The sequence below is a fragment of the Meleagris gallopavo genome, chromosome 2, assembly GCF_000146605.3.
Source record: "Meleagris gallopavo isolate NT-WF06-2002-E0010 breed Aviagen turkey brand Nicholas breeding stock chromosome 2, Turkey_5.1, whole genome shotgun sequence".
Classification (NCBI taxonomy): domain Eukaryota; kingdom Metazoa; phylum Chordata; class Aves; order Galliformes; family Phasianidae; genus Meleagris; species Meleagris gallopavo.
The window spans coordinates 103855547-103879281 of record NC_015012.2 but is presented as its reverse complement, the minus strand read 5'-3'; the positions used below and the strand labels follow the sequence as shown (position 1 = coordinate 103879281).

Here is a 23735-nt window from a genome sequence, read left to right as displayed (position 1 = left end):
GGGGATGGAGCAGAAGCTCTGGAGTGAACTCCAGTGTGACACAGCAAGCACCCCAAACACCCTTCTCTATGGAGAACCCATCCTCTTGATTGTACCGTCCCCCAGAATGTTTCCCAACTGCCTCCACTCTGAACTTGCCATGATTTCCTGATGCTCTTTGAAAGGCAAAGCACAAATATCCAAAAATAGTTCTGCTTAGCAAGACCTGGCATGGGAACAGGGAGAGTGGTACCTTGCATGGATCTGGGAGTTGGTGGGGCTCCAGAGCTGGCAGATCCAGGTTGGATATTAGGAAACATTTCTTCTCATAAAGAGCAGTGATGCAGGGGCACAGCTGCCCAGAGAGGTGGTGGGGTCACCGTCCCTGGAGGTGTTCCAGAACTGTGGGGATGTGGCACTGAGGGATGGGCATGGGGGGGTGGGTTGGAGTTGGACTCGTGGATCTTGGAGGTCTTCTCCAACCTGAATGATTCAGTGGTTCTACGACCAGAGGTGAACAAGGGACACCCTTGCTGCAGGGTTCTGGAGTCCAGCCTGCATTCTTTTCCAGGAGAGGGGGACGTCAGCAAGCAAAGGCACAGCAGGACTTGGTGCATGGTTTATCTCAGCCAGCGCGAGCAGCGTTGTGGGAAGATGCTGGGGAAAAGCCCGAACCGTACGATTTCCAATTCAAGCACAAACCGAACAGAGAATTTGTTGCTGCTGTCGTTTACATAGAGTAGCTTGGAGTAAACTCAGCTGGAAGAGGCCCCATTCTCCCGGCTGGTTTGTGGCACTGACGGCTGCGGGCACAGGGACCCATCCCTCCCACACTCCCCAGGCTGGGGCTGGATGCGAGAACCAACCCGACGCACGCCCATTATTAAATAAACTCTTCTATATAATGTACAAGGAAATGCAAACAGTCCCTCCAGTGAGCCCCTCCCGGGAAGCCAGCTCCCCTGGTCACCGTGTCCACAGCTCCCAGCACCGAGCAGCAGGGCGCGGGTCCCCAGTTGGATGTGCTGCCCCTGGGAGGGGCCATGGGACGGACATGGAGACCCATTGGATAGACACACGGACCCACTGGACAGCCCCATTGGGCCCACCGAATGGACATACAGCCCCATTGGTGCCACTGAGCCAAAGGGACCTTCATCCACCTTTGGGGACAGCCAGGCCACCCCCAGTCCTTTGGAGGGACGTGTCACCAGGCACCTCCTTTCTTCAGAAGACTGACGAGATGATGCTAAAGACACAAGCAGCTGCAGGAGGAGGGGGACATGGAGGACAAGGCGGCGAGGCCACGGGAGACACACAGAAGCCAGCTCGTCCACACCGCTCTCCTCCCATCGCCACCGACCAATGCGGCGTTGCCTCTGCTCCTCTTCTCCTTCCCCACCCCTTCATATTCCCTCACTCCAAGCACAGCTTCACCAGGTTGGCCTGGACCTTGGCTTGGTCCACAGCATCCAGCAGGTTCTTGGCGTCCACAGCCAAGGTATGGGAGGCTGTCAGCATCTGCTTCTTGCACTCCTCGCTCAGGGAGGTGACGGCGTTCTGCTGTGCCAGGCGCATCTTGTTTATCAGCTCAGCCAAGTCCTTGTTGAGCAACTTCTGGGTCCCTTCAATCTGGCCATGACGTGCAGAGGTTATAGCTGGGGGTGTCCCCAAGCCCCCTCCCCCATTCCCATCCCCATGGGGCTGCTGCAGCCCTACCTCGGTGCGGGAAGTGGCGGGCAAGATGGGCAGGATCTCATCCACGCTGCCGATCAGCTTGCGGAGGGATAGGCCCACGTTCTGTGGGGTGAGTGGTAGGGTTAGAATGGCTCCAGGCACAGGACAGTGGTGCACAGTCCCTGATGCTGATTTAAGGATCCCAGTGGGGAGAGAAGAATGGGGGAAAATGCTCCCCTTGGACTCAAGGACCCAATGGAGGAACAGAGCATTCTGGAATTGATACCTGGACCAAAGGATGTGTTGGAAATGCTCTCACCATTGGTCCAAGGACTCAACAGAAGAGAAGAGTGGGGTATATTGGAAATGCTCTACCATTGACCAAAAGAAGGAGCAGGATATATTGGAAGTGCTCCCATCGCTGACCCAAGGACGCAATGGAGGAGCCAGACATGTTGGAAACACTCCCACTCTCGACCCAAGAACCCAATGGAGGAGCACAGCATACTGGAATTGCTCCTACCACTGATCCAAAGACTCAGTGGAGGATCAAGGCACGTTGGAATTCCTCCTGCTATTGGCACAAGGACACGTTGGAGGAGCAAGACATGTTGGAAATGCTCCTCTATTGACACAAGGCCACAGGGAAGGAGCAGGGCATGTTGGAAATTCTCCTGTCATTGACTCTAGGAGCCACTGAAGGAACAAGACATCCTAGAATTGCTCCCACCGTTGACCCAAGGACCCAAGGTGTGTTGCTAATGCTCCCTCCTATACACGTAAGTCTTTCCAAAAAGAATTCTCAGTGGGAGCTGCTCAGCAGGCTGATTCCCAGCTCCCCTTCACGATCCCCACAGGAGGCCTGCTTTCCCTTTGCTTCCCCTACCTTCACCACGAGGATGTACCCCTCTGGCGGCAGGAGACTGATCTCATTCTTCAGCTGCAGGACAGCCCTCACCAGGTCCATGACGTTGCTGTACACCGTGTCATCCGTGCGGTCCAGATTGGCAGTGGGAGCTGGCTGGATGGACTGGCAGAGAACAGGGCCACGATGGGCTCAGGATAGCAAGGGAGCAAGGAAGGAATAGACCAACATCGGTGGAGAGCCCTGGCCGGTCTCCGCACCCCAGACCCATCCACCCCCCACCCGCAACTTGGACACTGCTTAGTTGGTCCAAGAAGTCCTATCTTGCAGACGAACAGAAGTAAATGGTTATGGAGGAAGACTTGGACCACAGTGGCTGTCTGAGGAAGTCTTACCTGTGCCCCAAGTCTTGGAGGCTTCTGGGGGGGGGCCGTGAACTCCGCTACACCATCAGTAAGGGAAAGGAAGGAGAGTTACTCTGGATGCTCCCTGGACGTGTGTGCATGTCCCTCATGCCCCACACCACTCAGGACACCCCAACTTGACACAGCTGTATGCCACCTCCCCTCCACCATCAGAGCAAGGAAAAGGGGATGCCTGCAGCTCAGCCCCCCACTTGTGGAACAGCAGAGCCCTTGGGGCAGGCAGAGCCACTCCTGGTGATGATCTGGGATTGCTGGAACAGGGCTGATGCAAAAGGCAGCAGGGACACTCACTGTAATCTGTCTCCTTCTCCGGGAGCAGCTGCAGGGGAAGAAACAGCAGCAAATGAGAGGTGGGAAATCCTGTTCAGAGGAGCAAGAGTGGAGGAGGCACTGCCTCAGGGTGGAGGCATCCTCATTCCAGGGGGCTTCAGGGGGCAGGTCTGGACTGCAAGCATTGATTGTACCCCATTAAGAGTTTTGGACAAGTTTTCTGCAATTGGGGGACAGGGATTCCCCAGCATGACAACAGAAAGCTATTTGACCCCAGCGATCCCTAAATGTTTCCAAGAGCAGGGCCGGAAAAAGGGCAGCAGGGACCATTGCAAGCTGTACGTATCTCCTGCCCACCCCCAGGAGAAGGGACCCTCTGCAGATGAATGCAGTCAACAGGGTTCTCTGGGGCTGGCAGCACTCACCAGAGCAGTGTTGTTGTTCATGAACACTGTCGGGTCCTGAAAAAGGGGAGAAGGTTTGTGAGAGGTGATGGGAAAAGGGAGAGATAAGGGAAAAGGGAAGGAAAGGGAAATACGGGGACCTCTGGAGAACTGTTCCCTTCCTTCTACTCCCTTCATGGCAAAACTTTCCCAAATTCTGATTCTTTCATCCCAATTCCCAACAGAAAAAGAAGCATTCCCCCCTTCGCTTTGCCCAACATCATCCAGGAAAATCCATCTCTGATCTCTGGGGACCTTTATGGTTTTCCTGCCTCCAGAAGACCCCAAATGCACACCCCAGGAGCATGGCCCGTATCTGCAGCCCCACAGCCCCTCATGGACCTGTCCCTGTCTTCATCCCTTCCATGGGGCACCAGGATCCCGAGCTGCTGCTCCCCAAAATGCTGCTGCAGCACTAGAGCTGGGCACTGCTCCATGGCTGCGTCAGTCGTGCTAATAAAAGATTTTCCATCTCGCTGCCGCTGGTGCATTAGTCACACATTAGCTACCTTGATGCTGGCTTTAAAAAGCGTTATAAAAGCTCGTGAAGATGCAATTGCGTTTAAAAAATTGCGCAGGTGTCAAAGCGTTTGCTTCCCATCGCAGCTCGGCGAGGTGCAGAACACAGAGAGGTGTGAGTGGGTTGGTGATGGGGGCCGCCCTGACACATCTGGCTGTGCACAAACCACTGCAGCTGCACACCTGCTGTGATTGCAGCGTGCTGCAATTGTGGTTATATTGCACGAAGCAAGCTGTAGCTTGGTGCATGGTGGCAATGCGAGAGCTGGGAGCACCCAGCCCAAAGTCTGTCCCCAGCCCAATGTTACCCACCAGGGATTTCTCCTCCTGCCGCAGCCATTGGTAGTCCTCCACCATCTGCTTTTGCTGCTTGTCCAGCACCTGCCGCATCTTCAGCCTCTCCATCTCCCACAGCTTCTGTGCCTCCTCTCTGCTGCTGGGACGCAGGAAGTCTTCCTCCTGGCAGATGGAGCAGCAGAGATGGGGGGGGCTCAGCACCACGAGCCTCCCAATGCGGTGTTGGCACAGTTCTGTACATGCAAAGCCATGCTCCGGGCTCCTGGGCATGCAGCTCAGCACCAGAGCAGTGCACTGTGCCCGTGGTGCAGATGCTCACGATGCTGGGATTGTGCCAAACCATCCAGCAGATCATCACCAGATGCAGGGCATCACCTGCCCCTGATTCTGGGGCCATGCAGTGATACTGAGGAGCTAAACGCTAGGAGACAACGCTGCAGCCACCCATCCCTGGAGCACCCCAGCTGGATTTTGGGTACTCCATGCCAGCATCTCCTCCACCACCACACCTCCACTTTGGTGCGCATGCATGCAAACATCATGGCAGCCCTTCCGGCCTCAAGCAGTGCAGTGCAGGATCAGGTACACAGCTGGAAGCAGCAGCAGTGCCAAGCACAGAGCATTCCCCCGCCGAGCCCCTTCCTCGGTGCAGTCCTCGTGATCCCCTCGGCTCCTTCTCTTACCCGCATGCTGTGGCGCTTGAAGACGTTGTGGCGGTGGAGCGGAGGGGTGTGCAGGGAGCTGGCTGGAGACTGGTACTCGGCAGGGCTGGTGAGGGTGGGTGAGCTCGCACACAGACCCTCAGGCACCTGTGGCAAGGCGGGCACGGGACAAAGCCATGGGAGCAGGCAGACAGACGGACACATGGACAGAGCAAAGAGTGTGGGACAGAGGCTTTCACAGCAGAACATCACAGAGGAGCAGCATAGGACTGTCTTTGCCACAACGCTTGCTCCCAAAACTATGCTCCTGCCCAAACCCCTGCCTGGCTCCAAAAAGCATCCAAGAGTGTAGGGATGCTCCAAGGAACGGTACAAACTCAGCTGCAGGCAGCACTAGAGTGCAGCAAACCTCCTCTCCTTGCAGCTATGCATACACATGGGACTGCGAGAGCATTGCCAAAAGGATGGGGGAGCATTGATAACAGAATGGGAAGAGCATTGCAAACAACAGGATGAGGGGAGCTTTGCAAACTGCCCTGCCCTGGGACAAAAGCCACTCTTGGAGCTCTGAGGCAGAAATAAGACTGAGCCCGAAGCAGTGCGCTGTCCTGCTGGCTTTTGGTGGCTCTGAGACCCAAAAGCCACCAGCTCTAGAGGCTGGAGCTCTGGGCACAGCTTCCTGGGGCCAAGCCCTTGTGTTCCCCGTGGATTGCTTGGGGCATACAGCCTTACCTGGAACTGCAGTTTGGGTGCCAGGAGGTTGCTCTGGGGTGGAGGTTTGTACCTGGGTCTGCTGGGCTGTGGGAGCAGAGGGAGAAAGGTGAGGGGGGTGCAAGCAAGGAGGCACCTCATTTTGCCCTGCAGCATTCTGCATTCATGTCCCACCTTGGGGGGCGGCTCCTGGGAAGTTGGTGGCTCCATGATTTTGGGAGGCCGGTGGCGGTTGTTCCGCTCCTGCTCCTTTGCCAGCTCCTTCTCCATCAGGTAAATGTCACTGCAGGGCGACAGAGAGGGGACCTCAGTGCCATGCCCTGATGCAGGGAGATGAATGGGATGGGCGGGTGGAGGAGGAAGGTGCCCCAAAATCTCTCCCACTACCTCAAGCTGCAAACCAGGTCCTTGAATTTGGGCCTCTCGCTGGGGTCGTAGTCCCAGCAGCGCGTCATCAGGGTGTAGAGGATGGGTGGGCAGAGGTCGGGCTTGGGCAGGCGGTCGCCCCTCTCCAGCACCCCAATCACGTCCTTGTTCTCCAGCCAGAAGAAGGGCTGCCGGCCGTAGCTCAGGATCTCCCACATGCACACGGCTGCAAGGCACAGGGGAGAAGTCACAGATGATGCCAGTTACCACTCTAGGGACCATCCCCTTGCCCAAGGTTTTGGTGGCCTGGTGACAGAGCCAGGCTCTGCATGTTTTCAGGGAGTAATGTTTAATCCAGATCCTCGAGCATCTCAAATTCAATATGCCCTCAATGATGGTTGAGCATCTTGAATGCAGGATGCCCCCAGTGATGGTTAAGCATTTTGAATGAGAGATGCCCCCAATGGCAGTTGACATCTTGAATGTGGGATGCCCCCAGTAAGGGCTGAGCACCTTAAATGGGGGTTGCTCCCAATGATGGTTGAGCATCTTAAGTTTGGGATGCCCCCAGTTAGAATCATAGAACCGTAGAATCACCAAGGTTGGAAAAGACAGGATCACCCAGTCCAACCATACACCGATCACCAATAGCTCTCACTAAACCATGTCCCTCAACAGAAAGTCTAAACGTTCCTTGAAAACCTCCAGGGTAACAGGTTGACATCTTGAGTGCAGGATGCTTCCAATGACAGTAGAGCATCCCAAATTGAGGAGTTGGAACTGCAAACGTTCTGCTCCAGGAGCCTTTCCCCAAGGCTGAGCTATCACTGCCACACCAGAGCAGAATATGTCCCTGTGCACCATGATGCTGCCTCCAGATGTGCCCAGGACCCATCCCATCTCCATCCCACTGCCTACCAAACATCCAGACATCACTGGCTGTTGTGAAGCGTCGGAAGTTGATGGACTCGGGAGACATCCACTTGATGGGGAGACGGGTGACGGATGCTGGAGGGACAGATAGATGGCAGCCATGCTTATGGCTGCAGATGGGCTGACACAAGCCCACATCCTACTGCTTTACCTTTATAGTACTCCTCATCCTCGATGTACCTGGAGAGTCCGAAGTCACCCAGCTTCACACACTCTGGGGAGGCCACCAGGATATTCCTCACTGCAATGTCCCTGCAAGGACAGTACTTTGACTGGGAATGAAGGCTGGACCACCACATCCAGAGAAACCAGCTCCTCTGGCTGCAAAACGAGTCTGCAAGGGGTGCTACCAGCCCCTGCTGCTGCCCTGCTGCTCCCACCTCACCTGTGCACACAGTTGATGGCCTCCAGGTACGCCAAGGCTTTGCTGATCTGCAGCGCATACAGGACGAGCGTGGGCACGGTGAGGCAGTGCTTGTTCTGCTCCAGGTATTGACCCAGCTGCAAGAGGACAGGTGGGGGCTCAGGGGCTGAAAGGCAGCACCAAGGTGGGGGGAACAGCCCCCAGCAGCATCAGCCACACACCTCCCCATAGGGGTACAGCTCCATGATGATCCAGGTGGGTTCTTCCTCTGCAATGCCAATGAGCTTCACGATGTGGGGGTGATCCAACTTCTTCATCAGCACTGTGGGGAGACCCTGCCTCAGGTTCCCTACCACAGGGGAACCTCCAGCAGCCCCAACCCCACCAGGGGTGCAGGGGAAGCTCTGTGACATGCAGACAGAGCCAGATCAGCAGGAACAGCCAGGTAGCTCCTGCTGTCCACAATAGGGTTTCAACGGGTTTACGCACAGATGGTGCCCACCTCCCCTCACACAAGATTCCAGCAGATTTCTTCCCCCAAAAGACAGTTATCTGGGGAAACCCTGTCACAGCACGGAGGGTATGGGACCCCTTCTTCATCCTGCTCTGCATTGCAATGACATACCTGCCTCACTCAGGAACTTGTCCTTGTTCTCAGGGCTGCAGTCCTTCTTGCACGTCTTCACAGCCACATTCACCCTCTCCCCTTTCTGCAAGCAGAGATGGGGGCAGCTCAACCCCACTCCCCCCGGGCACAGAGGAGGTGGGTGGGGAGGAGGCAGCACTGCACACCCACCGGGTTAGTGTAGGTGCCCTCGTACACCTCGCCAAAGAAGCCTTCCCCCAGGATCCTTCCCAGCGTGATGTCCTCCCGGCAGATCCCGTAGTGCTGGGCTGAGAGAAGAAGGTTGCACCGTTGGTTGCTGGGGCAGGGGGAGCTGCTCGCACCCCTCCCTGTGCTAAGCGGGAGGTTTTGGGTGCACATCTGCTCCATCATCCCCTTGGCCAAGGCAGAGTCCCATGGGACCTGCTCCATAGTGTGTACCTCCAGGAGGTAAGGTGGGCAGAGTGGGCAAAACTTAGACCCCAGATCTGGTGGGATTGCGATGGGAAGTTGAGTGGGCAAGGGGAAGGGGAAAATATGAAGATGATGGGCATAGGGAGATGGTGGGCATAGGGAGATGAGATGATGGACACAGGGAGAGATGTATGGCATAGGGAGATGATGGACATAAGGGTTGGAGATCATGGGTAGGGTGGGCAGAGTGGGCAAAACCTAGCCCCCACATTTTGGCACTGTTGAAGATGCAGTGGGAAACTGGGACAAGCAGGAGGAAGGGGAGAACAGGGAGATGGCATCTGGAGGGAGATGGGCAAGAGGGCACCCAAGGGGTGGCACCCACCTCCAGATCTCGGGCGCGAGGTCTCGTCAGGGATTTCAGCATAAATCTCAGAATCTGGGGCAAGAAGAAGGCAGCAGGCAGAGATGCAACCAGGGAAAGCCAAAGTGCCCATCCCAGAGCTCCCTACCCACAGTCAGAGGAGAAGAAGGGGATCCCCAACTCACCCACACTGAGGCTGTCAGATACAGCAGAGTGCCGCTCCTCCAGGTGCCTGCAGGCAGGGGGAAGTTGGGGTCAGCAAGCAGGGCACAGTGGGGCAAGGCAGGGGTTCCAGCACCCCCTGCAATACTCACGGGATGGGGATCCGTGGAAGGCTGCTCCTCTTCTCCTTCTCTGTGGGAGGACAACAGGCAGTCACCTCCCAGCTGGGCCATGCGCCCCAGGGGGTGCAAGTGTGCATCCTGTGTCCCTCCTTCCAATGCAGACAAGGGGCAGCCACCCCCCTGCTCCCCAGCAACTCCCCATGTTGTCTGGGAAGGTGTTAGGAAAACTCTTGCTATGGAAATGCCACCACCCCTTGGCTAGAGGTAAACTGGGTGCAAGCACACATGCAGAGTGTGTGCAGGGTCTCAGGTTGGGCTAATGGCTGGGAAGTTAAGATGATGTTGCAGCTCCAGAGAAAGCCCTTGGGGCAGGGGAGGAAGGCATGGAATGGGGCATGGATGGGCTGCCAATGGGCCTTGGTGGGGACATCCAAAAGCAGGGAGATGCCTGCACCTATAGGTACCCATAGATGACTCACCTCTCCTGGGGAAGACGATGAGGGATGTGTCCAGGCCCCCCTGCAGCCGGCAGTAGCCATCAATGAGGTCAGCCATGTTCTCTGCCTCAGCCAGAGACGACGTTTTGATGGCCAGGGACTGGGGCAGGTGATAGGGACAATAAACAGAGGTTGTTTATTGCCTCCAAAACCTGGAGCCCAGGGGATGTCCCCTCTTCTGTACCTTGGGATGATTTGGGTACCACCTCCCCATACTGCACAGCACCATCCCAGCTGGTACCCCATCCTCAACCCCATCCCCTGGCAGGGCCAATCCAGGCACTTTGGTGGGGCCCAGAGCACCATCATGGTCATGGCTCTAGGAAGGAGCCCTAACCCACCCTAACCCTAACCTTAACCCTAAAACTAACTAACCCTAACCTAGCCCCCAGTGGGAATGGGGCTGTCCGTTGCAGGGACAAGACACCATCCCACGGCCATCCCCACCCCACCTACAAAATTCTGCATATGTCCCCCCCCCAGTGCCAAAGCTGCCTCACCTGGGGGGTGCCGCTGAGCCCCAGCTGCAGCACAGCCTGGCCATCCTCTACGCTGGAGCACTTGATGGATTTGATGTGTTTGAACTCAGCCAGGCAGGTGGGCTGCAGGCAAAAGTGCTGTCAGACCCCAGCATTTGCCCTGGGGGTATCCTCACCCCTCTGGACCCCCCTACCTTGGCCTCCTTGCTTGTCATCTGCCGGATGCCCTTCGGCCCAATGACAAGGTCCACCGTGATGTTCCACCCTTGCTGTGCATGGGACAGAGGGAAGATGCACATTCTGGGGGGATTTTCTCCACATCCATCTCACCCCTCCCCACTGTGATGCCCGGGAGAGGCAGCGCACACCCACCTTGAATGCATGGGTGCAGCAGCAGCCCCCCGCAGTGCCCCCAGCCCCAAAAAGACCCCAGTGCACCCTTCACCGTGCACTCACAATGAGCTCACAGCGATAGCTCTCCTGGTCAATGTTGGCAAAGGTGGAGAGTGTATGCAGGAACTTGAGGATGCACTCCTCCTCCCGCAGCAGTGCGTACTGCTGGAACGTCTGCTGGATCATCTTGCGGAACTGCTTGGGCTGCGGGCAGAGCAGGGACGAGGTGTGTGCCATGGGATGCACACGTGCACACAGACATGCATGCACTCAGCTGCAGACATGCACATGCATCTGCATGCACAACCATGTGTGCACACACACAAGACCACCCCCAGGCACTGACACGTGCATGCACACCCAGCCTGCACCCAGAGCTGCTCGCCGCAGGCAATCAGCCATCTCCGTGTGCACGTCCCTCACCTTCAGGTTCTCCTGCATCTGGCTGGGGAAGAACAGGTCCAAGCCCACCTCCTTCCTGCAGAGCAGAGACCATGCACATGTCAAGGGCCACGTGCAGACTGAGAACACGTTGGGGGCTGCAGCAACAAAGCAGGGGATGCACGGTGCAGCAGGGCTGCTCCCAGCACAGGGGCTGCAGGACGAGCTGTGCCTACTCACTCCAGGAACTCGAAGTTGGACTTCTTATCCAGTGCATTTTGGGGCATGTCCTTGTAAAACCTCCTGCAGGAAGGGAGCGATGTCAGACAGCTATTTGTGTATCCTCGTGCACCCCTTCTCCACGTGCTTCCCCCCAGGGCTCTGCCCCCCGAGCTGGGTGCTGGAAGTCCCCTCCTGCTCCCACTCCCCAAGCACCCAGCAGAACGTACCTGAGCTCGAGGCAGCCCAGCTGCAGGGCCATGCCCTCGCTCACCTTGCTGGCGTAGTTCTGCATGTACTCGCTGCGGAGCTGATGGGGAGAAACAGAGCTGAGGGGGTGGGGGCAGGGGGTGGGGATGCTCACAGGGGTGCATGCACATTGGGATCCCTCCTTGGGGTGTGCTGGGCTGGGGGAGAGGTGAAGCCCAGCGATGCCAGGAGTGGGTAGGGGGCTCTGAAGAACCTGCTGGTAGAAGTAGAGAAGTGTGGTCCTGTCCTCTAAGAAACGCTCCATGTAGTCCTCAGGCAGATAACGGATCTGCAGGTCGTACCTGGGGGCACAGCACAGTCCCGCTCAGCTGTGGGGGGCACACAGAGGGACCCCCACCACGTGCCCAGGTCCCCATCCCCTACCTCCACTCGGCCTCCAGGTGCAGGCACTCGTACTTCTCCTGCACCTCGCCCACCGTCAGCTCAGGGTGCAGCCAGTGGATCTCGTCTGATTTGACGTGCTTCAGGCGCAGCCCGTAGCACTCGGACAGCTGGATGTTGGGCCCGATGCGGCCGCTCACCAGGATGGATCTGATCACCTCCTGGGGGCAGGGATGCAGCAAGCGGGGCTCAGAGCCCTGCAGCTGCCAAGGGCTGACCCCTTGGTTGCTGTGGTTTCTCCTTTACAAAGTACCTCCCATGCCCTCTCAAATACAAACTGCCCCTGTGAAAGGGACTCGATCCTAAGCCTTCACGTTCTGCATGAGACAATAGATCTCAAAAACGAGGAGGAAATGCTACAAACCCACAGCCCCTTTGCAAGACCACAGCCTCTGCAGTCTCCACCTGAGGTTCCGGAGATGCCTTCAGCCTGCCCTACACCAACCCACAGCCTGCACGTCTCACCCAAGCTCTCTGGTGTGTTATAGTGAGGAGTAAAAACCTAATCAGGTACAAGGTTTCCACCCTTGTACCTCAGCAGAGCTACCCCTGATGCATAGCATCAGCTGCAGTATATGGAGCATTGGGCATCTGCAGTAGGACAGCAGGGACACTTTAGGACAGAGGTGATGGCCTCAGCTTGCACCAGATGAGGTTTGGGTGTGATATTAAGAAAAAATTCTCCAAAAGAGTGGTGATACACTGGGAGAGGCTGCCTAGGGAGGTGGTAGAGTCCATCCCTGGAGAAGGGGCAGGGGAGGTCTCAGCATCTCCCCACGGATGTGGCCCTTGACATGGAGACACCACAGCACGTATGTGGGGAGATGGTGAGACATCTCCAACCCCTTCTCTACCAGGTCTTTGGGGTGGAGGGAACACAGGGGCTGCTACAGAACCAAGCCTCCCACTGAGCTATGATACCACCCCAACTCTCCAAGCATCCCAGGACATGGTTTAGTGGGTATGGTGGTGATGAGGCTACAGTTGGACTTGATGATCCGGGAGGTCTTTTCCAACCTTAATGATTCTGTGATTCTATTTAGGGACATGGTTTAGAGGGTATGGTGAGGACAGGTCAACAGTTGGACTTGATGACCTTAGAGGTCTTTTCCAGCCTTAGTCATTCTATGATTCTGTTTAGAGATGTGGTATGGGCATGATGGGGGTGGGCCAACAGTTGGACTTGGTGATCTTGGAAGTCTTTTCCAACCCCACTGATTCTATGATTCCATATGAGTCAGCATGGTGTGATGGGTTGACAGTTGGACTTGACGATCCTAAAGGTCTTCCAACTTCATTGATTCTATGTCTACTCCATGGCATGGGAACTGCTCTTTGCTGGCCAGAAAGGGGCCTACTGGGTTGCTAATTGTGTCTAGACCATCTCCTTGCTCTCCAGGTTTTGGAGCCATGGGACTATGGGTGCTCCCTCTGCCACCAAAAAGGTCAAAAGGACAAAAAGGTCCCCACCACCTTCCCCATCCCCATGAGCCCCATGCCTACATACCCGGATCTCTGTTGTCACGGGGCACTTGACCAGCTTGAAATTCTTGCCCATGTTGAAGCTGTTGCTGTAGAAGCACACCTTGAGGATGCGCATCTCCTCCCTGTCCTCCTCCAGCGTCCCCATGCCCAGGTTGGCCTCCAGAGTCCCAGCCAGGCTGCGGAAGGAGCTGCTCCGTGGGCGGCCCAGGGGCTCAGGGAGGGCTGACATGCTCATGGCTGGGGGGGTGCTAGGGGCTGAGCATCCCTTCCCTGCGGGGAGACAAGCGCCGTGTCACCAGGTGGGGACACCTGGGGCGGGTGGGGAGGGGGAGAGAGGAAGGAGGGGTAGGAAGGAGAAGATGGAGACAAAGGAGTGTGACAAAGGGGACCTCTGGAGAAACACCTCTGCATCCATGTCACTTCCAGAGTAACATCTCTGTATCTGTCACTCCCAGAGCAATGCCCCTATGTTTCCAGCACCTCCAGAACCAACACCTCCACTTGTCCAGCACCTCCATGGCAATGTGCCCATTTGGTTCCAGCACCACCAGTGCAAAATCTTTGCATCCCCAGCACCACCAGAGCAATGTCCCTATGTCCCCAGCACCTCTGGACCAACATCTTTGTGCCCCTAGCATGTTTTTGCGCTTCTGGAGCAATGCATTTGTGTTCCCATCACCTTCAGAGCAATACTCTTGTGTCTCTACCACCTCCAGAGCAACATTGCTGTGTCTCTGCTATCTCTGGAGTAACAGCTCTTTGTCCTCATCACATCTGGAGCTATGTCTCTACGTCCCCACAACCTCCAGAACAACGTGCCCACATGTACACAGCACCTCTGGGGCAACACCTTTACATCTCTATCACCTCCAGAGTAACACCCAAATGTCCCCATCACCTCCAGAGCAATACCTCTGCGACCCCATCCCCTCACAAACAACATCTTTTCATTTCCACCACCTCCAGAGCAGCGTGCCCCTGTATCTCCATCTCTATTAACTGGAATAATTAATCCCTCCTGGTCCAGCATCCCTCACCCAGCCCCTCACTCACCCCCAAAATCCAAGGCTTGCCCGTGCGTGCTCTGCAGTGTGGGACAGTGCAGTGTGACCCCCCGGCAGAGCTGCATTTAGCAGAGAGCTTTTTGCAGAGATCAGAGCAAAATGGGGCAAGCAGCTCGGACTCATTCGCACCCGGAAGGGCGATAGTTATTTATATTGATCAACTCTTTTATTTTTAGAGGGCAAACAATCTAGAAGCCTGCATCTCTTGGGCCGGAACAGAAGTGGTTTGGCTTTTTTGCTGAGAACTACTGGAAACCACATTTAGCCTGCGTTGATATAACAGATCCCAAGCAAGTCTCGGTTGTCCTCCTTTATTTTGTGGGGATTTCTGGGCCGTGAGCAGGGCACAAGGGATGGCAAAGGCACCGCTTGCCCCATCCCATTGCATGCAGCCGGGCTGAGACCGGGCACACTCAGTGCACACGTATCACCAGCAGCCAAGAGGCACTTCTCAGCCATGAAACAGTCAACATGGAAGCTCAGCCCGGGGGCCTCTCCCTCCCGGAGCTCAGCCCTCCAGTTACTCATTAAACAGGTCCAGAGCTGTTTGCAAACAGGAGCACAGCTGGCCCATGGGTCACCCCAGGTCTGCTGTAGGGAATGGCCCCAAGGAGGGAGTCCTGGGCATGGGGAGGAGGTGAGAGGGACTGGGAAAGCACAGAGAGGATGGGGACGGTGCTGGGGGTCTGCCCTGCAGCAGGTTCTATGGGGACGTGGAGGCAGGTGGATGACATGGGGACCTGGCGGCAGATGGGTGACATGGGGACCTGCAAGCAAGTGGGTGACAATGGGACGTGGAGGCAGATGGGTGACATGGGGACCTGCACAGTGCTGCAGACAGGGCACAGCGCGGGTGGCACCAGCAGGGTCTGTGCTCTCCCCATGGCACTGTGAGGTTATGACACCCTCTGGAGCAGCTGGGGACAGTGTGACAGCCGTCCCATGGTGCCTCAATGGACGCAAGCAGGGGACAGCCAGCATTTCCCAGCGTCTGGCTTTGCTCTGATGGTGCTACAGTGCAACCACAACCTGGGGGGGCACCAGCATGTGCACATGTTCTCACACATGCTTTCACACCGGGTTATTTCTCATTGTGTGAGGGGGGTCTTGTGGTGCTAGCTAGTGGCTTCCTGTCCACCATGCTGAAAACGGCCATAGGGTTGAGCAGAATTAGCAACCCCCAGCCCAGCCCTCAGCTTTCCTTTTGGGGTTTGCCACAAAAGCTCAGTGCACAAAAGTGATGCCTCTCCTCCCAACCTTGGCTTCTCCCCTTGCCAAATTTGTTCACACAGCATCACCATCCCAACGCATCCCTTTGTGTGGGGCTGAGCTGATGTCCCCTTCCCCTGGGCACCCCCACAAGGACCTGACCATGTGCAGCCCTTTGGGTGGAGAAGGGGCCCCAGCCCCATCCCCACACCCCCTGCTCCCACCTCACATCAGCACCAGTGACACAGCCCACAGCAGCACGGCTCCGTCCCCATTGCAGCGGTGACATTTGGGGACAACCCGCCATAAGGGGACAGAGATGACCATGCAACGCTTCCACCACCAAGCCCTGTGCCCCCACAGCCCCTTCCCACCCTTCAGGGCTGGAACACCCCTGACGTCCCCGCTGCGCTCTGCCCCATACCAGGAAGTCCCTCTGGGTGCTCCCATGCACTCCTAAGACGTGGAAAAGTGTCATACTTGGCACTGTTCCCTCCAACCCTACCCCAAATCTCAGCCACATCGTGGAGTGACCCATCCTCACACACCGGGGGATGGGTTGGATCCCCCTGGACCTCAGCTCGGTGTGAGGAATTTGCCCTTTCTCAGCTCTCCTCCCATCCCAACACCGGCACAAAGGGCGAAGGTCTGTGCCCCACAGCTCCCTGTGGGGCACCCAGGGCAAGGCTAAGAGGGGGTGAGCGGCACTTACGGTGAGGTGGCCGTTCCTTGTCCCCACCCCGAGCTGACGGAGCTGCTGCTGCTTCCTGCTGTGTGAGGAGGCGTGAGCACCCAACAGGCAGCTCACGCATGTGCCCACATGTGCGTAGGTGGGGAAACTGAGGCACGGTTCACCCAAACCCCACCCCCCCACATTGCCCCAAAACTACTGCGTTGCCCCCAACCCGTTGCATTTCCACCCCCTAAGTGCCAGCTTTGGGGCTGCAAGCCCCCCTCCTCCCCAAGCACCCAAGCACGGGGACAACTAGGACCCACCCACCATTTACCTCATCTCTTCAGCAGGGTCCCGTTTCCATGCCACGGTGTGGGACAGATAGGGGGACCTTACAGCCGCCCGCCTCGCCCCGGCCCTGCCCCATCGGTGCAGGTATTTCAGTGACTCATAGTGGATTGTTATGGTTCCGGGGCAGCAGAGAGGCTCCTGCAGGGGTTGAGGCAGTGGCACCTATAGCACTGCACTGCAAAACCCACACCTGGAGGCTGCGTCCTATAACCGGGGCTGCACCACCCCACGCAGACCCACAGCACAGGCTGCGTGCCTCAGTTTCTCCTTCCTTCTGTCAGCCTCGGGGCAGAGGAATCTGGAAATCAAGGAACGCTCCAGGGCACACCTGCCTTATCTCAAACGTCTGCTCCCCATATCTGCCCCAATCTGTCCAGCTCCCATCCATCACTTCAGCCCTGTCCCCAGCGGGGAGCAGGATGTCACCACCCAACCCCCATCCTCATGTATCCAACCACCAAATCCAGGGGTCTGCGTTGAGTCCAGCCCTGTAGTGGGGCAGTGAGGAGGAGGAGAACCCTGGCAGCAACTTCAACAGGCAATGTTGGTGCTGGGTGCCTGCTGGATGGGTTTGGAGTGCTGGGTTTGGGCCACATGTGACAGCTCCTTCAGAGTAAGAACGTGTTTCACAAAGCAAAGGAAGTGACACATGCTGCAACGGTGGGACAGATTGCCCCAGGGGGGTTGGAGGGCTGCCCTCTTTGCTTGCAGACCCCAAAATCATTTGCAGATCCCAAAACCACTTGTAGACCCCCAAAAAGCTGGCAGACAGCCCAAAACACCAAAAACTCAACAGCCCAAAACGTCAGCCCCAACAAGCATCCACTGAACATGTTCAGCATCAAGGCTAGCTCCTAATACATTTCCACCCATTTGATGCTTTGCTTAGTACAACTACAACTCCCTTCGTTGTGTCTCCTACAGAGGGTTTAAGCATTCCACCAGGATGCACTCCTGTTTTCAGAGATGCACCTTCATTTTCAGAGAACCACCTCCACTTTTAGAGATGCACCGCCATTTTCAGAGACACATCATATTTTCAGAGATGAACCTCCATTTTCAGACATGTACCCCATTTTCAGAAGTGAACCCCCATTTTCAGAAATGCACATCATTTTCAGAAATGCACCCCGTTTTCAGAGATGTACCTCTATTTTCAGAGGTGTGCTCCCACTTGCAGAAAATCACTCCCATTTCCAGACATGTACCCCAATTTCAGAAATGCACCTCCATTTTCAGAGATCCATCCCCATTTTCAGAGATGCACTCCTGTTTTCAGAGACGCACTCCTATTTCCAGGGATGCACTCGTTTTCAGAGAACCATCCCTGTTTTAAGAGAGGTGCTCTTATTTCCAGAGATGCACCCCTATTTCCTAGAGATGCACCCCATTTTCAGAGACATGCCCCCATTTTCAGAGATGCAATCCCATTTTCCAAGTAGGAAAACACTGCTACGGGTGTTTCTGGGTGCAAGAACAGCTCAGGAAGCCCCCTCCCCCCCAGCCCCAGATCTGCACCAAGCAGCTGGGTACGGCGATACGTGCAGCACTGCTGAGGAATCAGAATCGAGACGCTGTGCTGCCATCACGCCCACGGCCGGAGCTCGCTGAAGAGGTGACTCAGGCACGGGGGAAAGATCTGCGTGTTCTGTCTGCGCTGTGTTTCTGTCCCAGCAAGGGGACAAGGCAGGGCCATCTGGGCTCCCTACGAGGCTCCCCACCGGTACATCCTCCCCCTCCCCCCCGTGCAAGGCAATGCAGAGGGGAAAGCAGGGACATGAGTTTGGAGTCAAAATGTCCCCAGTGAGCTGCTGTCAGCTCTCCCCTCGAGGGGGGTCTCAAACCTGACCCCACTGCAGTGCCCATGAAGAGTCCTCCCTAAAAGCCTCCAACATCAGCAGCAACCACGTGGAACCTGCAGTTTTTCATCAAAACCTTGAGTGAAATGGGATAAAATCAATCGTTTTCCCTGCTGAATGCTTTCAGTCTATGGGACCTGCAGGACCACATTCCCAGTGCCCCGTAGGTGTGCCCTAACCCTGCACTGAATCTCAGTGCTCTCACTCATCCTCACAATTAACAACGCAATTACCACTTGGCCAAGTAATAATGCAACTACCACTTGGTTATTTCTTGGATTTCCCCAAGCAAACCAAGGCACGGCAGCACGGAACACAAGGGTTGAGCACACCAGCAGCTCCCAAAATCAGGCTGGGGGGGGGGGTGGGCATCCATGGGGGATGAGGGAGGACGGGGCTGAGAACAGCACCAGGGCAGCAGCAGGGTTCAGCCTCAGCCTTCCCCATCCAGCACTGCTCCCGCAGCTCCACCAGCCTAAAAATAACCCCGAGCAGCACCGAAAGCTTGGGGAGGGGAGCAGCTTCCCAGGAACAGGGTGGGCGTATTTCCCGGTAACCTTTCTGCGCCAGAAGGAAGCGGAGGGCTTTGCAGCATCATTGGTTGGCACAGCTGGTACTGGTCGCTAGGCATCCCCGTCACCAGGCAACCTGCAGGAACGCGATGCTGTCCTGCATCCTTGGGGTAGGCAGGGAATGGGGGCATGGGGCAGGAGCCCAGCCTGTGCCCCACACCACTGCAGGCGCTGCTACAAAACCATACAGCCCCCAGGACCTGCTTCTGCCAGGCTGATGGGTGCTAGAGCTAATTACACTCCTCATATTCATGCCAGCTTCATTAGGGAAACTCACCTCCTCCAAAACTTTAAAATTCACGGGCAGGCCGTGGCATTTTTGGCAGAAATCACACAAAAGAATGCAAAGCTGCAGGTTCTGCAGCATAGCCCTTCCCCTCTGGCACCAGGAATTTTCAGAGATGCATCTCCATTTTCAGAGACACACCCCCATTTCCAGAGATGTACTCATATGTTCAAAGATGTGCTCCCATTTTCAGTGATCCACTCCTATTTTCAGAAATGCATCCCTATTTTCAGGGATGCATCTCTATTTCCAGACATGCAATCCTATTTTCAGAGATGTACCCCTATTTCCAGAGATGTACCTCTCCATTTTCAGAGACACACCTCTGTTTCCAGACATGCACTCCATTTGCAGACATGCACCCCTATTTTCAGAGATTCATCCCCATTTTCAGAGACCCAACGCATTTTCAGAGACACATCCCTACTTTCAGATGTACCCCCATTTTCAGAGACAGACATCTCCCATTTTTAGGAGATGTGCCTCCATTTCCAGAGTTGCACCTCAAGCCCAAACCACAGCCCCAAACCCTGGAAAAATCGTCAGTCACCCCACGCTCAGAAGTCACCCCTGAGCCCCTTCCCAAAGCCATTTCCCCTTCCCAATGGCCACAATGCACCACAAAATGTTTGTGCAACATTTATAGGCTGTCCCCCTCACAATTATCTGGGCTGGATGCAACGTGGCTGCATCTGCACGGTGGTTGTGCATGGTGGTGGTTGTGCACAGTGATGGTTGTGCACAGTGGTGGTTGTGCATTGTGCTTGTTAGATGTGCACCGTGTTTGTTAGACATGCACTGCATTAGTTGTGCATTGTGTTCGATGTGCATTGTGTCAGATCTGAATTGTGGTGGTTGCACACTGTGGCAGTGCAGGTGCACAGCACTGTGTAGATGCACAGTGCTCAGGAAGTGGCGCAGCTCCCAACTGCTGACTGAAGCTTCAGTGGGGACTGGGAGGTTTCCCAGTGGCTCACGGGAGCTGTGCACATCCCCAAGTGTTCCTCTTCCCCCTTTGCAGCCTCTTCCCCAAACAGAGCACTGTGGCCTTCCCTCCAGCAGTGCGCTGCCCCTTTATGAACAAAAACCCCAAATTTTGCCCCCCACAATTTCATAGGGAAACACATCCCTGTGGGTTTTGGGCCGAGCCCCCTTCTGCTGCTCCTCAGAGAAAGGGACCTGAGCATGGCATGCTGCTGCAGGATGAAACGTAGCAACTCTTCCCACAGAAGGTTCACGTCTATTCCTTGTGAGTAATAAGTGTGCGAGGGAAAAAGCAACATGATTCAGACGGCGTTTCCCCAGCCCCCATCGCCTGCACGAGCCTGAGCATGGAGCACTGAAAAACAGCTGAGCACAAAGGCTGGGGACAGCAGCACTGCGCCCCATGCATGCACCAACAACACCATGGGCTTGTGCATCCCTCTCTGTCCTTTGCAGACTGGGAGGCCTGCAGCCTCCATCCCACTTGGGTGCTCCTGCATGGACACCTTTGCACTGTGCATCCCATACGGTGTGCTCCTGCTTGGACACTGCTGCCCCATGCATCCATCCCCACGCACCCAGGCTGGATGCTGTCCCATGAACCACATTGGTATGCCATGTACATCTGCTGTAGGTGCAATAGGTGGAAATGGGACCATTCCTGGTGTGTTCCTGTTCCTCACCAAGGCCCTGTCCCACTCAGGAAGGCTCTCACAGCATTCCTGCTCAGGAAGCCCTAGGATACCCCCTGGCCCAGCCTGGCTGAGTCCTCCCCACCTCTCACATAACACCAGAACCCCATGCCTGGTAGTCCATCCCACCCCCTGCTCTGGACATGTCCTCCCAGCCCTGGCCCAGCTCTCAGACACTCTCACTCTTGGGGGACCCGGCAACAGGACCCTCCCCACCAGGAGATGCAGGCAGTTCCCCGCAGCACCACCTGCATAGGGCCAGGTTTGGAGGAGCAACACGTCCTGCTTGGATGACCTATCCCAAAGCCAATGGCAATGGAGAAACTCCACCGAGCAGCACCCAGAGCAGCCCACAGGCACCCAGTGTGGCATCAGCCCCTCTCGCCTTCCCAGCCCTCCCATCCCCAGGGTTCTCCCAGTGACGACGACGCTGGCACACACCACCCAACCCTTGGGCAAACATCACAGAACCTCCCGCCCCGCTGCGGCCCAGCTCGCCCCGAGCACCGAGATGCAACGTCCCACTCCCACTTCCTGCCCTCAGCTCTGTGTTTCCCCTTTCTTTTTTTGCACCGTGCTCCCCAAAGCGAGCAGAGCTGCTCACCTTGGCGCTGCCTTCGCCCCCACTGGCCCTGGGGCAGTGTGTCCCCTGCTGGAACCGGTGTTGAAACCACTCCTCCCCACCGCCCGCTTCCGGATGAGGCCACGACGCTGGGAAGGAAGAGGAGGGCGGGAGGCAAGGAAGGCAGCGGGACCCCTCACCTGCTCACTCCCTTGACCCCGTAACAGGTTGGGACAGGTTGGGAATTTGGGCACGGGGCCCAGCGTATGGGGCCTCTCCTACCTGGGAAGAGCTGGCAAGCGGCCCCCATGGAGCCCGGCGCTGTGCAAGGGGATGAGGAAGAAATGAGGATGGTGCAAGAACCTCTGTGCCAACGTCCGGGGCAACAGGGAGGGCTCTGGCAGCACCACCACCCTCAGCACACCGCCCCGTTTGTGGGGTGCATTGGGGACATCCCACTACCTGAGCCCCTCTTTGATCACACAGCAGCACACAGCCCCCAGCCCCACAGTATGGCACTGGTGTTGGATATTGAGGGCTGGAGGAGGAGGAGGGAAGAGGGAGCAGAGGTGTGCTCTCCCCTCCCCCCTCTCCACCACAACACAGCACTGTGATCCCAGCAGCAGGGTGCTATGGGGGTGGTGGGCACTGCCACATGGGCTGGTTTCCATGCAGAAAGCTGAGCACGGTAGGGGAAGCAGCAAGGCAAAGCCGCAGACAGGCAGATCCCCAAAGCCCATACGCAGGCGCCTTCCTCTCGGCCTCAGGCTCAGCAGACCACAGCCACTGCACAGCTGCAAGCAGCAGCCGCAGGGTGAACGGGTTCTTACCGGGAATTTCCCCTCCACAGCCACCTCCTGCCCCATAGCGGTTTCCCTACACGAAGGCAAGTTGGGTGTTGGCATGAGGAGGGGTGACGCTGCCCCTTGCTCTCATATGGATCCCCATCACTGGAAGAAGCAGCCTCTGGAAGTTCCCCACACAGTGCTTGGAGGGTCCCTGCTGGCTGCACCCCACTGCACAGCCCCACAGTGGGTCACAGAAGCGTTCCCTGCTGACCCCCCTGAGGTGCAATGCAACTGCTGGACAGAAGCCAAGCACCCCACAGCCGGGTGCTGAAGGGTCCCTTTGCATTTTGAGAATTGGAGGAAAGAGTCAAGGAAGGCTTCAGGGCACGGCAACCCCCCACTTAGGGGCCAGGAGCACTGAAGGCACCGCTGTACCCCTGTGCCACCGGCGGCACTCCCACGCACACAGAGCCACACTGGCAGCCCGACCCCAAGCAATTCCAGTGCTGAACATCACAGGGCCACTCTAAGACAGGCCAACATCTCCCAGCAAAGGGCAGGGGGCAGCAGGTGGGCTATAGGTGTCCCCCGACCAGCAGGAACAGCAGGGGACAGCAGCTCCAGGCATCGCTCTGCCCGGGGAGGTGCACAGCTCCACGTGCACCTTTCCCTCTCCATGCACTCCCAAGGAGGTGCAAGTTTGGGACGGGCACTGCGACGCCACCGCGGTGCCCTGGCCAGCACAGCCCCACGGAACAGGGTTTGGTTAAGCCATGCCAAAAATGAACCCAATGCACCAAAAACCAAGCAACCCTTCTCCCTTTAACCCTCCCTCCCCACCTTCAGCCCCGGACTCACAGGAGAGCTGGTTCAACAGCCTGCTGAGCCATCCCATGCTCCCGCGCCGAGCTCGTAGCTACGAAACGCCGGAGAGAAACAGGTTTCCCCCCGCCTCCCCCCTTCCCCAAACCGCCCTCTTCATTGGCACAGAGCGAAGCGATAAAAGCTGACGGGATTTATTAATAGCACCTCTCCCATCACCAGGGAGCGAGCGGCGCTTTGGGAAACGGCTTCGAGCAGCGGCTGTCGGAGGCCAGAAGGCACCAACTTACTTTCGGCCGAGAGATGGAGGGTCCGGACGGCGGGAGGGCTCTGGGGGGCTTCCAGCCGGTGTTGGGATGGAGAAGGAGAAGTGGTGTGAAGGAGCAGGGAGAGACTCCCAGGAGCGGTGCTGGGGGTGTCCTCCGAGCTGTAGGGTGGGTGGCCGCGGTCCCCACCGGTTCGGTTGCTGCAGGTGGTTGCTGCCATCTGCAGGCTGGCCGACCTCAGCTGGAGGAGAGGAACCCTTCGGGCGCCTGCCAGCGAGTTCGAGGTATGCAGTTATCGATGGGCTTTGAAAGTCCACCCTTTTTT

The 23735-nt window shown here is 56.8% G+C and overlaps 1 protein-coding gene across 10 annotated transcripts; it reads right to left on the bottom strand.

Moving 5' to 3' along the window:
• Window positions 1-587: 587 nt before the first annotated feature.
• PTK2B (protein tyrosine kinase 2 beta) lies at window positions 588-23645 on the bottom strand. Of its 10 annotated transcripts, none has more exons than XM_031552639.1 (31): window positions 23435-23645; window positions 13305-13552; window positions 11780-11958; window positions 11610-11697; window positions 11377-11456; window positions 11168-11230; window positions 10970-11024; window positions 10610-10750; window positions 10348-10422; window positions 10175-10276; window positions 9657-9774; window positions 9208-9247; window positions 9079-9125; window positions 8915-8968; window positions 8308-8405; window positions 8137-8221; window positions 7733-7833; window positions 7533-7648; window positions 7299-7399; window positions 7133-7222; window positions 6236-6440; window positions 6023-6131; window positions 5870-5935; window positions 5159-5284; window positions 4491-4637; window positions 3642-3677; window positions 3238-3265; window positions 2917-2972; window positions 2543-2686; window positions 1699-1779; window positions 588-1611 (listed from the first exon to the last, which is right to left on the bottom strand). In XM_031552639.1, exons 1-31 carry the CDS (start codon window positions 23628-23630, stop codon window positions 1396-1398), a joined length of 3291 nt encoding a protein of 1096 aa, XP_031408499.1. In that variant the 5' UTR covers window positions 23631-23645; the 3' UTR covers window positions 588-1395. The 10 variants fall into 10 exon arrangements, with proteins under 10 accessions (XP_031408499.1, XP_031408500.1, XP_019468892.1 ...); XM_031552640.1 differs by having other exon boundaries at window positions 2917-2963; XM_019613347.2 differs by lacking the exon at window positions 23435-23645 and adding an exon at window positions 23181-23268.
• Window positions 23646-23735: the final 90 nt, after the last annotated feature.